We start from the raw sequence: 15,664 nt of genomic DNA on the forward strand, positions 1-15,664 counted from the left end.
TTTTCCTTTGATTATTTTTAACTTTTATGTGCTTTTATTCTCTTTAAAAAATAAAAAAGGTCTCTTACAGCTGTTATGATCTCACTCAATCTGATTCTTTCCACATTTTCTCCCGGCATCCTATGCCACACCTTCGTTGGACATTAGAATGCCTTTGTATCCTGAGTACTCAACACAATTCCAGGTATATAACAGTCAGTACTTTGAAACTAATTGAACCCTTAATTTCTTCATTTAGAAAGAGAGGATAATAAAATGCAGCCTATAGAGTGGATGTGAAGGTGAAATACCCCAGTGTATTTTAAGAAACTAACACAAAATATGTGCATAAGTTCTTGCAACAAATACTAGATTTTCTAACTTTCTTGGTCTCTTAATCCAAACTGGGGCAAAGGAAGATTTATTTAGCTGTGAAAAAACAAACAAAACAAAACAAAGACAGAGATACTACAAGAGCCTGCAAAGATCCCCTTGTGTTGCATTTCAAAGCATTGGTTTCTCATAAATTAGCAGCTCTCAATTTATTGCATTTTTAATTTTAAATTTTAAATTTTTAAATTTATTATTTTAATGGGCAGATGTTTGCTGGTAGTTAAGCTGCTTCTAGCAAAGACAGTCATAAAGGTATTGAGCAGTTATGTAAATGGGCAACGTGTCCTGCATTTGATAGCACCATAACTGGTAGCAGACATACCTGGTTCATAAAAAATGGTCATGCCTTGCACCAAACTGGTGACCCCATTCTCAGGCTGAATGCAGGCACAGGGGTAGATCTTTCAAACATCTCCTAAGTCTCCAGTCTGTAATCCCGAAACCCTTAAAGCTTAAAGATTCTAGAGTAACTAGAACATGCTTTTCTATTCTTGGAGTAATAGAGGAAGTTATGACTGCAGTATTTAAAACCCTGACTGGGTAGAAAAACTCTTGGAACAACTCATGTACTGCAGCACATTTTCCTGGGATCATATAATATTAGGGCTGTGGAAAGGGAAACTTGCATAACTTGGGAAACGGTAAGAGGTTAAAACCTACCACTGTGGTTGTCACTACAGATACATTTGTATGATTAAAGTAATAACAGATAAGAAAAATTAGAGATTGTACAATTGATGTCCATGAAGTGTATATTTCTTGGGAAGCCTTGTCTTCAAATACAAGTTATTATTCATCAGAAGGGGTAAACAATGGGCTAAAAATAGAAAGCATGTAAGGCTCTGAAGAAATCAAAGGTTGTACCCATTAGTCCATCAATTAAATCTTTTGCACTATAGGTCTGAAAATTACTTAGTGTACCAAAGTGTTCATTTCCTTAGGCATATGAATCAAAGAGGGGAATAGTTCATTATACCGCTGAGATAACTAAACCCAGTGTCCTGATCCAGACAGTTCTACAGATTGCAAGAAAGAAGAACTCTCATTCCTATTTTGCCCTTCTGTCACCTTTATCCCTTTACTTGGGAAAAGTGAAGACTGCCAAGCTGATGACATTTGAGAATCTAAGAGTTTCAGAGTTGAAAGGCCCTGAGAGAGCATGAAACTCAATTGCTTCATTTTATTCTTTCAGAACAGAGGCCAGAGAATCAAAATAATGATCTCAAGGTCATGCATCTCAATAAAGATTTTTAGAGATCTCTGGGGGACTGAAGAACAATCATAAGTCAGTGACATTACAACCTATATTATTATATTTGCCCTTGTAGTCTAGAAGTTTTATTCCTATACCAATCAGTTAGACTAAGCAGAACCCAGTGGATCCAGAAAGGTTACAAAGCGGTATGCCATGTTGCTCACATCTCATTTTCTAGTAGTTATTTCTTCTGTTTCTTCTCTGATTATTCTTTAAATCACTGTCCTTGGCAAATGACAGTACGGTTTGAAGGTTATGTGTCTATCTCTCCTCTGTGCTGGACTATGGAAGGTAAGAAACACATGCTGTACAAACTGGAGTCCTCTCCAACCTGAGTTACAGACCTGTTAATAAAATCCTTGTGTCAATGGTGGAATTCCAAAGGAGCATCATAGTTTCATTTCCCATAGTTCTTTAGATACAAAACCTACAGAAAATAAACTGACTTAAGGTAAAAATATGTTAAGTAGGCAGAAATTTTATACTCCTTTAACAGTCTAACAAAGACAAAAAACAAATTTGAGTTCTTTGTGGGTGTATTGCCTACTTTCTAAATATCCAAATAAGAAAACAGTGTGGTTTCATCTATGTTGATGATACTAAGTAAGAAATAAACAGAATCAAGATGGAGTTACGCTGGGTGACACAAATTGAATATTGTAAGAGAAAAATCAAAGAAAATGTCCAAGGGCACTGGTGATGCCATTTACTGAAATGAGAAAAACTAAAAGTAAAAAATAAGTTTGGCACAAGAAAGATAAACCCAAGATTTGTTTTTCACTGATGATTAAGATACCTTTCGATATACAAAGATATCAAGTAGACAAATGAGGATATAGAAATCTGGAATACCAAGCAGAGTCCTAGGCTAGAGATCCCAAGATGAACTGTGATAATGATACCAAGGTGGGTATGAAAACAGAGAGGAGACACAAAGAGAACACAGAGAGAACAACATTTAAGAAGCACATAGTGTGAGTATGTATATAGAGGAATGTTAAATACTGTGCAGAAACAGACATGCACAGTTTTTTCTTCAATTATCTTAGAATCTAATATATATATATATATATATATGGGAAGGAAAGGTGCTTAATATAATAAGAAGTGAAAAAGATTAGATGTCAAAGCTCATAAATTTCAATCATTCTATAGCTATCCCAAGTTAAAGTGATACTAACTTCTCAGGCTTTCTAATTCCTTACCTAATTAAAATAAAGGTTAGATACAACTAACATCAATGGTATCTGCTGACACTAATATTTTCCAGTGTCATAATTTCAAGTGTGGCATCTGTGTAGCATCAAAATAACCATCCAGCTTCACTCAGCATAGATCTCACCCTTCCCAGGCATACTGTGCTGCTGGGTACCCCAGAAGACAACTGCAATAGGTGAGATTCGCTTAAAAAAAGAGCCTTTAATCAGAGAGGGGGAACAGCTACTGCCTGCACACCTTTTCTGTTGATACAATAGAGATCAAAGTATCTGTATTTCTGGTTTTCAACTGGTGTACACATCAGAAAAATGGGCTCTAGCTACCTGGGAGAACAGCCAATTTGCCCTATCGTATTTTCTTGGTTCTGTAAGTAATGTTCTCAAATACATTCAGGTTCCACGATCCCAGGAAACACTGTCTTTGAGCAACCTGGAGAAGTTCACAAGAACAGACAGGATGGAAAGGTGTGAAGGTTTTCATTTGGCTTCGAGTCTATAACATAATGTGGCCTACATTTCAGGGTACCTATTTTGACTCAACTATGGAAGAAGACTAAAGGAATATTTTGGTAAGATTGTGAATGGGTAGAGATAAAATGTATATCATAATATATATTGCATACTCTATATATTAAATAAAAGTGTATAATGTTACCTATATAACATTTATATGTATACATTGCATGTTCTATAATGGCTATAAGTCGGTACATTACATAATAGGTACTCTATATCATAAACATATGTATGTGTATGTACACAAGCAACAGGTAAGACCAAGGAAGAAAAATTACAGATTGCAATATAATATTAAGTGGGGTTAGCTGGACACACAATTTTTAACTGTAGCATGGTTATAACTGTATATAAGAAACTAAATCCTATGCATTCAGGGAAAGAATTATCAGGGCAGCATCAATGGCTAGCAGCTGTGTTTGAACACTGGGTGGTTTTTCCCCCTAACACTTGTAACTTTCCTGTGCTTTGAAATATTGCTTAATACGTATGCAATTATTTTAATGTACTTTTTTCTGGCTCCTAAAAGTTAAATCCCTAAGGAGACCACAGTGATCTAACGTCTAGATTCTTTGCTGTGGTCCCCAATAATGGTAATTTTCTGGATTCCCAGTTCTAAGACAGGAAATGATTTGAATTTATAGGAGAATACGAATTAAAACAATAAAATTTAAACCACATTTTTTTCTGGAAAATGACCTAAATTTTTCTAAAAATGCACTGCACAAGAGTTTAGACTTCTCACCTATATCCAAAGAATTTGACAAGTTGGCCTTTTATCTGACTTCTTGGAGACTGCCTGGCCTTGCATGAATACTTGCCTTAAGAGATTAAGATGCACCTCAATAATAGAATATTTTTCTCACTATGTGCCTTTCACTCTATACTAACAACCAGTCACTGTACATGACAGGATATCCCCCACATCACCATGAACAGGACACAAAAGTGGCTAGAATTAATCAATCAGGACTGGTAAAGACATTTATGTCGTCTTAGAACACTACCACATTATGGTGAAGAAAATTTAAATGCAGTCTCAAGTCAATTTCAAGGTGTCAAGATTTAGAGTTTCTCATTCTCATAGGTAAAAGAAGCACTCTTACTTGGGTAGGAGTAAAAGCCATCCAATTTTATTGTAAAGGAAAGATAACCATGCAAATTAAACCTCATCCCAAATACTTATATATTCCCTAGTTCCCTTGCTTTATTATCTTACATTTGTTGAAATCCTTTGCCTGAGACTTCTCCCTCATAGTAGCATTTTTATTTGGGTCTTGGGCACATTTCATCATGTGGGTTTATGTGTGTGACCTGAGTCATATTCGGTTCTGAATTCCAGTTTTTAGCACTCTATTCGTGCTTTCTCCATTTTATATGTACTGAATCTTACTAAAGCTACTATATCTTCTGTGGGACCAATGGGAGCAAGAAATTCACCTTCTAGAGAAGCCTCATTCTAGGACAGAGTTCAGCGCAGGAGAGGCATATGGTTTCCAAAATTTTCTTAGGATAATCACATTTAGTACAAAATGTCAGCTCTACACTTAAATTTAAATATTCTATGAACAGTTTACACAAAGAATGGAAAGTAGAGAGATCAGGTTAATGTTAGGGTAGATGATAAAGCATTCCTTCATCCAAAGAGGATCATATTTCTGAATAAAAAGGATACTAAACACTTTTCCCTTACTACCCTTCAAAAATGCTGTAATGGATATTAAAGAGCAGAGGTAGAAATAGATCATAGTTTTTGTTAGAAACAGGATTCAAGACAACTTGGATCCCCTTCTCTCACCATCAGTCCTGCATATAAAAGTGATCCTCTTGCTGTTTGCCCTATAGGCCACCATAACACCTACCAACACGTTCAATATTTCCCACCCCACCCCAGGAAGATCACATAGCCCTGGATCAAAAGTAGGGTCTGTGTTACATTTGTTTATGGTTTTAAATTTCTAGCATTGAATTTAGTGCCTGAAACATAAAGGGCTTATAAATGTTTATGGCCAACATGAAAACTGAAGAAAAGATACTCAAAGAGTCTTCATGGAGGAATCAGTATCAACAGAGGAGAAACAATGTCATTGAAAAGTTCCATTTTCTTTGCTAGCAGAGCGGAGACCCATCATTTTTATACTCCACTGACTCATTCCAGACATGGTGTCAAGAACAATACAGGGGCAAAAAATAATTAGTGGGGGAACAAAACAATCAGTTGAACAGTCTGGATTTGGGCGCTGTATAGATCAAATATCTTAGTTTTGTGAAGCTCATTCTCATCTGGCCAGAATGGATGACTCTTGGCTGCACTGTACCAAGAATAATTGTCCCTCATATATCCCCAATCAGCTGCCTTTTAATGACTAGTCAGAAGTGACAACGTAAAAGCTGTGATGACTTTCACTGTATTTGGCAAATTTTGGACAAGCTCCCATTGATTTGCTTTTGGAATAGATGAGCTCACAGACACCTTACACAGTCACTACAGTCACTTGTCCAACAACCACAAGGACTCTGAGCTAGAGGAGACCATAAAAATGTGAGGTGGCCTTTGGTTCTTATACTACTGTCACAGACAGTAGAAGATCCACAATACCATGGTTTACGTCAAAACGGTCTCCTGCATCTCAGAGGGCAAATGACCTTTCTATTGTCCCATGCCAGCACCAAGGTAGATTACCCAGGAAAGAGATTTGGAAAGAATCCAGGCACTTGACAGACTTATTAGCCTCATGTGGCCTATTTTTTATCCAGGTGGATGCCTCCTCATCCTAGTTCATGTACTGACTGGTGTGCTGTGAAAATTTAGTGAATCTGCATTTAAAATCTGTAAGATATAGGAATTCTCCTCCTCTCTTTCTCCTTCACTCTAATACCCCATGTCTTTTCTTGGTATTCAGTTATCTTGAAATGCGCCTTAGCTATAACACTGTTGACCCCATAAAACCATGCTTTAAAACACCTTCTCACTGGTAACCCAACACCAGCGCCAGGCCTTGTCTAAGAACTGCTCCTCACTAGACTTCTGGCCACTGATGTTCCTTAGCAATGTGACCCTGCAGGTCCACCCTCAAGGCATTCTTCTGGTCTCAGGCTAGCCTTCCCACTCTAGCCCTAGCAGCTCCTACCCTGCTGCCTCGCATCACTGATTGACTTCTTCACATGCAGATGTTGCAGCACCTCAGCCTAATAAATATGCTCCTTTATGGAAGGAACGATATGTATTACAGATATGATATCCCAAAGTTCAGAGGTAGTTCTTCAGCAAATACTTGCTAACTATATAAACTATCCTTTCATCTAAAATAGAAGCTTAGAACCTTTTGATAGATGACTTAATTTTGTATTATTGGTATATAAAAAATTATCCCAAACTGCCAGTGAGGTATGGCTCACAGTCTGGATATCCTTGCTTTGATTTTGTTTCCTTGCTAACTTTTACCTCTCTTCTTGGCCTGAACTGTAAATTCAATACAGGATGGGGAAATTGTGACTGAAAATGGATTCCCTTCCAACACACTTTCTGGCCTGTTCTAAAATGTTACCCCTATCTCTTTTGTCACCTTCATATCACCCCCTCTCTATTCCATTAGAGACTTTGTCCGAAAAAAACAAAACATCCAGTCCACTGTGGACTTTGGCCAGTTCCTCCACCTTGCCATGGTCTCTCACCTCTGTTCCTTAGCACATGCGGTCTTTCTATTGACCCATGCATTCCTTAAAATTTTTTGCCAAGCTAACTCCTGCTACCAGTTCTAGTCTTAATTTAGATATTCTTTGTAGAAACCTTGAACCTTTATAATACCTTAGCCTTCTTTGGAAGGCTACTTCTCTATTTTAAATGATGCTGATAATAACCATTTACAATACTCACTAATGCAGGCTAAGCCTCACTCAGTTTCAGGAACCTATTAAACCAGGTAGTCATCATGATCTGCTGAGATAGGTGTCTGACTACTTTTGTTTTTCAAACGAGGAAATTGTGCCTCAGAAACATTGACTTGGCTTGAAATTCACATGACTTGATGAGGGTCAAATTGCCCACCCCACCCCGCCCATTTGGCCCCAGAATTCTTGTCTGTAAGCCATTCATTACCCAGCCTCTTACAAAGTATCAGTTTTTATTGGATTCCACTAGGCCTGCAAACTCCATAAAGACAGGGATAGAGAAGTCTTGTTCAATATTTGCTTTCTGGATCCAAACCCAAGCTTTTAGAAAAGGCTATAGAAGCACACGTTAAATGAATAAGTGAAACAGCTCATTGGTAATCCCTCTTGGAATCCCCCAAGAGGTTAGTCACCCTTTCTAAATAGAATGTGCTTAATCAAAGTGTATTATGATCATGTGAGAGTTTATTCCCTGACAGCCACCCAAACCCAACCAAACAAATCCAAGCATCAGGCATAGGGAAGGGCACTTTCTGGAAATCAGTGAATCCAAGGAGTCCTTTTTGGAGGAAGAAGAGCACAGATACAGCCAAGGAGGAACAGGGGTGCCCCGGCGGACTTACCCCTCTCGCAGGTTCGGCCCCAGTACCCGGTGCCGGTGCAGTCACAGATGAAGCGGTTCCAGCCATCCTTGCACAAGGCGTTGTTCTTGCACGGGTAGCTGTCACACTGCTTGGCGCTCATGCGGGAACAGGAGGACTTGACGCCCGCTGCATTCTGCATCTCGGCCAGCTGCCGAATGTTCTTGCTTCGGCCGTCAATGAACAGGTCGCGGATGCAGCCCACGTAGCCATAGTTAAGCATGGCGGTCCAGAGCTCGGTGGGGAGGATGAGGCCCGCGCGGTTCTCAGGCAGCCCGCCCAGGTACATGTCCCCTTCCAGGTCCAGGATCTCACTTTCCCCGCTGGCGGTGAAGGGCGTGCGCCTGCTGTTCACTGATATGGTACCTGGGGTGGAGAAGGATGCAGCAGTGTGAGTTAAGGGTGCACCTGGCTCTCCTGACTATCCCTCCATGTTCTGAAAACCTGCAGGTGGAGCTTAGCTAAGAGCCCTGCCAGGGGATATTTTGCACCTCACCATTGATACATTTTAACTGCAATGTGTTTTTTTTTGTTCATTTAATACATGTATATCTTCTATAGCTCTAGACAGAGAGATGAGTTTGCCAGGCATATCCATCATTCCTCTTATTGAGCTGCTGTTACAGAGCAGCAAAACAAACAAACAACTACAAAGTTCAGTAAATAAGAGAAACTAGCAGGTGCCAGGAAGAGAGCAAGATGGGTGGCTCAGGAGCAGCCAATGAATAGTGTGCAAACTCCCTATAGTGAATGTAATCATTGTGTATACCAACAGTACCCATAAATTTATTTTTAAAGAGTATAAACATTTTTAATGGAAAAAATCTTTTGTAAATAAGGAGGGGAAAAAGGGTTGATGGGAGAGGAGGAGAATGAGGAAAAAATCACGATATAATCTGTAGAGGTACAGAGTCCTTGTGATGAAAGTCATCACTATGAGTATCAAAAGTGTACCAATAGAATTAATTTTTTAAGAGTGTGTAGTCATTGGAGGCCTCTCTAGATGAGGGACAGTTAAGCTGAGACTGGAATTTTGAAAAGGATCCAGCCTTGCACCATCCAGAGGACAGAGGTGCTGAGCAAAGAGCGTAGCACCTACTGGATAATATAAAAATATACTGCCAGAAAATTTTTTAAAGTATTTATTATTCTTAAAGTGCTTTAGGAGCAGTAAAGTAACAAGGCTGTGTGTGTCATCCATCAGTCAGCCTTCACTCCCACTCAGCCTCAGTCCCCTCAGTAAGAGGATATAAGCATAAGGGCTAAAAGATCGAAGGAGATCAAGACTGAAAATATGCTCTAAATTACAAAATCAGAGTGAGAAAGGAACAAAGAAGGACACTGAGAGACATCTGGGCTGGGACAGTGCTAGCTGATACTCAGTTTCCCCAGTTGTCCCTTAGAAGTTTTCTCAAAGAGAAATGTGCTTTGCATTTTTGTTTCTCATTGCTTCAGGATCCATCACAACAATAATAATGTCTTGGCTGCCAGATGCTCTTGCATATATACTTATGTACTTACTTGCTTACTTGGTTTTGGTGCAAGGATGGTCCCAAGTGGGCCTCACACGTAAGCATGCACTCTACCACCTAGCTCCAACCCGGCCCATTTATGTCTCTTTAAAATTCAATCCTTGAAACAATCTTGAGAGTTAGGAGTTTTATTCTCTCATACAAATGAAGAAGTTGAGATCTGTGCTTAGTAACCTCTTCTCTTGCACAGTTTCCCTTCTTTACTCCCCACAGAGATAAAGTGATCCCTAACTAATGGGAAGGGACATTTACATCTAGGAGTTTTAAATCAATACTAGTAGATCTTTAAATACATCCTAAGGTCTGTCCTATGAGTGCATGACCAATATTCTTTTGCTTGTATTTATTGTTTTTCAGACTTGCTCTCCTAATTGAGGCAAGATTTTAAAAATTTCTGGATCATTTCTTAGTCACATTATCCTTCAGGATGATCAGGAAAAATATGCCACATTTAGATATGCTACACTCATTTTTATAAAAATCCATATTTCCATGAGTTTATAATGAAAAACAACATATCAGCATCTTGCCTCATTAAAAAAATGAAGTTTAATGGATCATATTAAAATGCTAAGTTATACTGTTTTCCTGGGATGATTATTTGTTTACACAATAGATTTATATAGGCTTTGATCAACCTCATCAGTACTTTAAACCCAGTGTTATAGCTTGCAGGTATGAAATTTCAGGCTTCTGAAATGCAAACATATTTATCAAATATGGGCCCATTGATAATTCTAGCAAAACTAAACAAAATAGCTACTCTAGTAGAAAAAACGATAATTGTTGGGAATAAACAGGAATAAACATATGGCAATTTCATGTATTCTAGCCTATGTGTGACACAGATCAATAAATATTAAGCTGTGTCAAACTCTAGATTAAGACAGAAAACTCTTTAACATGACCCAACACATGGCCTTAACCAACAATAGTGTCTTTTTTGTGTTTGTTTGTTTGTTTGTTTCTATAATTCTGAGACAGCTGTCTAGCTCAGTCCCTGAATAACAACTTAGAGGCAAAGAAGGAAGGAAAAGGAGACTGCAGTGGGGGTAGGAGATTGATTTAGCCTCCAGAGAAATTAATTTTTTGTATGTTTTTCTCTTTAAAAAGCCCAAACTGTTCATTCTTACTCAACAAGCACATTTAATTTGAAGCCTCTTGGTTCTGATCAAATTTCAGACAATCAATAGGGATTCCTACTGAGCAATAAAATATCCAGGGCTACAATCTGCGCCTGCACAGAATCCATTCAGCTCTTGCTAAGGGCAGTGTTGCCCATGTCTGTCATACTCCAGCTCTGGAATTATGCAGGAAAGCCATCCCAGCAAAGCTCAGCCATGTCTGCTTCAGCCTTCTGGGGACCTATAGCTTTCTATCACTGGCCAAATGCAACTAGGAAAAAATATCCAAATGAAGCCTTTTTTTATGTTCAGGAGCAGAATAAATGTATGCAAAATAGTACATGTACCTAAGGCCCTTCTTGAGTGTATACCACCTAAATGAGGAATAGAAAATGAGCCCAAATGCAAATGTTCACATTACCACTTCTTGGGAAACAACCTTGCTGGCAGCAGAGAATGTGACCTACATTGCCACAGGGTTGGGCAGATGTTTAGGCATTCAGAAGCCCCAGACTCTCTATTTATGCCCCAGCATCACCATACACACACACACACACACACACACACACACACACACACTCTACTACCATTCCAGAGTGGGTATGTACTGCCTGGGGCTAGCTTGTTTGATCTGCAGCTATAGAAAACACGCAAAGTCATTTAAACCAAATAGAAAAGGTTATGAAGAGGAAGACAGAGTCAGTGAGGTCTGAGCCAAGAGTGAAATATAGGCTCTCACACCAGAGGAAGGCTTTAAATTGAACATGACTTCAGGAAAAATCAATTTGCCTTTTCCTTTGTTGTCATAATTTGTCCCTGCAACATGACTCTTGTCAGTTATTTAAGGGTATATCTTTGCATGAACTCTTACACAGTGAAGCTTATCAAACAGAATAATAATAATAACAGCATCTGTGATGTTGCAATTGGTTTCTGCAATGATGAGAAGAAGAAGGGGGGTTTTCTTATTAGTGACAGAGCTGTCAGTTTGGAAGTTGAAATACTAGTTGTAAAATCATCCTTAGCTCAGAGTCTTAGAAGTGTCCCGAAGATGATTGTTCAGTGAGTGGCAGGGAAGATGAGCAGGAGAGTACAAGCTACCCAAGAGAGAAGTGTTTTATCTAGACATGCAATCATGCAACAACTAATAAACAGAACAGCCAAAAAACCAACAAGAATACCAGTGCAAAACTATATCTTCCTCTAATCTCAGTCACATCTCCTGCCTCTTCTTACCTGATCTGCCATCTCGCTGAATGTCCACATGGTACCATTCCCCATCATTAGCCTTCTTCTGAGTGGCTTTCACTTTGATGGTGCCCGAACCCATGTCAAGCAGCAAGTATAGATTGCCATCAAGAAGTTCCACAGCAAAGAAATCAACTTTTGTGTTCTTTTGGCTCCGAGCATCTTTCCTCTCTTGGGGCTTTCCGTGAGTGAAGAGGATCAGGCCGTTGGGCTCAGTGGTGCGGAAGTCAAAGGAGATAGAGCCCATACGTTTCGTGTTCCACTTGGGCAAGCTGATGTAAGCCTCTGGGGTCTCAAAGTTGATGGGGTCCAGTGTGGCCACATTCTCACACTTGAACACAACTTCACCGTAGATTTTCATCTTGGTGTCCCCAATTCGAGCCAAGCGAGACAGCTCCAGACGAATGTCATTATTCTTATAAACAACCTGCCAAAAGTGAAACAGAAGTGTCACATGAATTAATCTTACAAACAGTAGCCATCCGTCACTCACTGTATACCCAGCAAAAAAGTTCAAGAAGAGACTTCAGGGCATAATAGTCTGAAACAACATGAGAAACATGAGACACAGCACTCGCAAAGGCATCTGAAGAGCTTATTCATCAGCTCTGAATAAGTGTGCTGCCATTACCTCCCCCTGTCTTTCTCTTTCTAGGCAATTTCTTGAGTTGTCAGAAAGTTGCACAACATGAACTTAACGTTAAAATCAAGACACACTGCATTGTATAGAAGCCTATGCTTCCATGTAAAAAGAGTTCTTATTACAACAACAGAAATAACCCAAATGATCATAACTAACGTATGACACATCTTTATGATAGAATATTATGTGGCCTTTAAAAATAAAGTATTACTTCTTGGCTTTGACATGGAAGTCCCACAAGTCAAATTGTTAAGTAAAGCTAGCAAGTAACAGGATTAGAAATTGCATTACATTATCTTCGTGTAGAAGTTGTGGGGCGGGGGAGGAGATGGGGAATGTTATAAGTATACAAGTTCATATCAGCATAAAATAACTTTGCAAAGAAGCATGAGGAATTTTAACATCACTACAGAGTAGATTTGTGGGATTCATATGGAAAGGTTGAAAATAAGGCTTACTTTTCATCTATTCTCTTGTATTGTTTGGCTTTAAAAATCACATATGTATATGTATTTCTTTTAAAAAATGAGAGTCATGAGTTGGTGAAAAGGACTTGTGGTTTATGCACATTGAAAGTGTAGTTAATATAGTAGTAGAATGAGATACCTGAGACCTTGGTTCATTCAGTTGGGAACATTTACTTAAATGAGAGTCAGAAGTCAAGCAAATACCATGCCAGCTACCAGGCAGCCCTATAAGCAGCAAGGATTCTGTCTCCATGACCTATCCAGGGTACAGCGCCACAGTGTACGGCCATGCTTGCGGTCCCACATAGAGAGGCAGATAAAATGCCAGTTTAAAAAATCCACTATGACTTTCCAAATCTCTGTAGTCATATAAAAACAGAGATTAAGCTGGTTCCCTAAAATTAGAATTTCAAATCAATTTTATTCTTACTAAAACTGAATTTTGCTGTAGTGTCCTGGGGTGGTTTTCTTCTCTGATGTTTTAATGATGTGACATCCATCTATTATAAGTAGGGGAAGAGAAAGAGACTAAAATGTGAGTGTTGAGCGTACAACCACTTAGCTAGTTCTGCTACACTAACTTATTCAAATGTGAAGTTCAGACCTGGCTTTAGGTCTAAATCTTGCACCTTCCACTTTCAAGTTGTGAAACTTTGGCCAAGTAACTTCTCTGGGTTCTTTTCCTCCTCGGAAAATAAGAACGTATGGGAGCAAACAATTTTGTAAGACTAAAATGGTTAATGTAAAGCACTTAGAAATGACACATAGCAAAGACACAGAGTCCTAGCTTGTTAGGTAGTGGTGTTGTGTTTGTTGTTGATCTTGTCTCATTGTTTCCACAGCCCTAAGAATGCTGTACAGTAGTATCACCTTCCAGTAACAAGGTGCCATGATGAGTGTCACAATCCATTTTTGTGAAAATTAATTGGATGGATCATTTTAGTGCATATCATTTAACAGCTAACATGCTATTTTTCTTCTCTGTCTCCATTGCCATGAGAGAATCAAGCCAAACTCTTCGCTCTTTAATACATATTACAAGAGTGATATATAACTATGACAAAGCTCTGAAAATATCTCACCTGTTATGTAACCTTGACTGTGGCCCCAACCATAGTCAACACAACTGAGAATAGTAATGATCCTAACATCCATTGAGCACCTACCACCAGGCACTATGGTCAAGATTTCTCATATAACATCCTATTAGTTCTGACAACACCCATTTGGGGTGCCTATAATCATTCCCTTATTTTACAGATGCAAAAAAAGACATAGAGAATACTTAGGGAGCCAGCCCTCAGGCTCAGAGCTGGTAAGTGGCCAAGCAAATCTGGACACTTGGAATTAAGCCAACCAGCACCACCCGTGAAGTTCAGTGTTAACACTGTGGAATGTCATGCATGCTCAGCTTCCCAATTCAGAAGTTGAATTTCTTACTTTAGCTCTATTGGACTGACCATGTGTAAAGGGAAATCCCATAGGACCCTTACACAGTTACACAAGTGAGCAAACTAGAAAAAAAAAAAAAAAAAACAATGGAAGATGAATGACAGGCAACATCTCCTTTCTAACCCACTATTATGCTTCAGCACATAAGATCTCTGTGCCAAAACCAAACATACTCTTTCTGCATGTGGGTGAAATGCCTATGACCAAAGCTCCCTGGAGAGGTTAATTATTACTTGATAATAATAGCTCTTCTCATAAGGACGGAGGGTTGGCTTCATCGAACAATACACGGAAAAACAGCACATGCATCCATTCCTGTGAGAAGTGAGTACAGAAAGAGAAAATGAAAGAGCCTTCTAAAGAACATAAAGACAGTTCTACTGTGGACGGGATTAGCACACAGAATTCTGGGGAGACAGACCGGAGAGTGGCTAGGCAAAGATAATTATACTCCTCTCAAAGCTCCTTGGAAAGTGAGCTTTCGAGTCCTGTCATTATTATCTATTTATTTGGAATTTCCCCTATGGTGAAAAAAGTGAATGTCTTTCTCACTGACAGCTGGTGAACATTTCTGAGTCCCATTTTGTTCATTCCTAAGTGGGAACCTTAAGACCAGTATTGTGAGCTGGCCCCTTTGTCCTCTCAGGGCTGTTTTTATGAACAAATGAGATGTCATGCATGCTAAATCACAGAATATTATAGTCTGGCACGCAAACCCAGGAAAAATAATAGTAAGTCCTCCTCTTCAGCAGTGCTGGGTTATGCTGGAAACAGAAAGCCCTAAAACTAGGTTTCCAGAGCATCTCCTACCAACAAGAAAGGGACAGGGCATGAGCATCTTGTCATCAAGCGGTTGTCAGCTGAGAAGTTTCACTGCTGACATCCCCACTGTCATGACCTTCTCACCACTCTGTGAAAAGCCACAGCCAAGGCCATGCAGATGTATGCTGGCACTTCAGAGCCATGGCATAGGGGCAGGGCACCCCATGAGTCCCCTCTCAGGCTGAATTAGCATCTCGTGCAGTGAGTTTCCTTGGTAAAATCAGATCTCAACTAAGTGAATGTCCCTAACTAACTGAACTAGAAAGAGATGTAGCATCAAGGGACAGAAAGTAACCTTGGATGACAAGTTGTCCCAACAAGGAACAATTAAAGACAATGCACAAATGGTTCCCCACGAGGGAAAACATCACACAAACTGGAAGGTACAGAAGCATAATCACAGAGTGATGGGTCGGTCTTACTACCCACACATGGGTTGGTAAAGATTGCTGTTTGGACTTGTACATCATGCTTACAAAACCAG

General features: G+C 39.3%; 1 protein-coding gene across 45 annotated transcripts in view; it reads right to left on the minus strand.

Annotated features, from left to right (window-relative positions):
• Nrxn3 (neurexin 3) overlaps positions 1 to 15,664 on the minus strand; it is a 1,541,537-nt gene that overhangs the window by 1,022,551 nt on the left and 503,322 nt on the right. For all 45 annotated transcript variants that reach the window (XM_063240987.1, XM_063240986.1, XM_063240985.1 and 42 more), the window contains 2 exons: positions 11,785 to 12,223; positions 7,875 to 8,258 (listed from right to left, as the gene is read on the minus strand). In XM_063240987.1, coding sequence (XP_063097057.1) covers positions 7,875 to 8,258; positions 11,785 to 12,223 — 823 coding nt within the window. The remainder of the gene's footprint in view (positions 1 to 7,874; positions 8,259 to 11,784; positions 12,224 to 15,664) is intronic.

This window comes from Cavia porcellus, unplaced genomic scaffold, assembly GCF_034190915.1.
Source record: "Cavia porcellus strain 051 isolate PalLab524CR breed Dunkin Hartley unplaced genomic scaffold, mCavPor4.1 scaffold_31, whole genome shotgun sequence".
Lineage (NCBI taxonomy): Eukaryota > Metazoa > Chordata > Mammalia > Rodentia > Caviidae > Cavia > Cavia porcellus.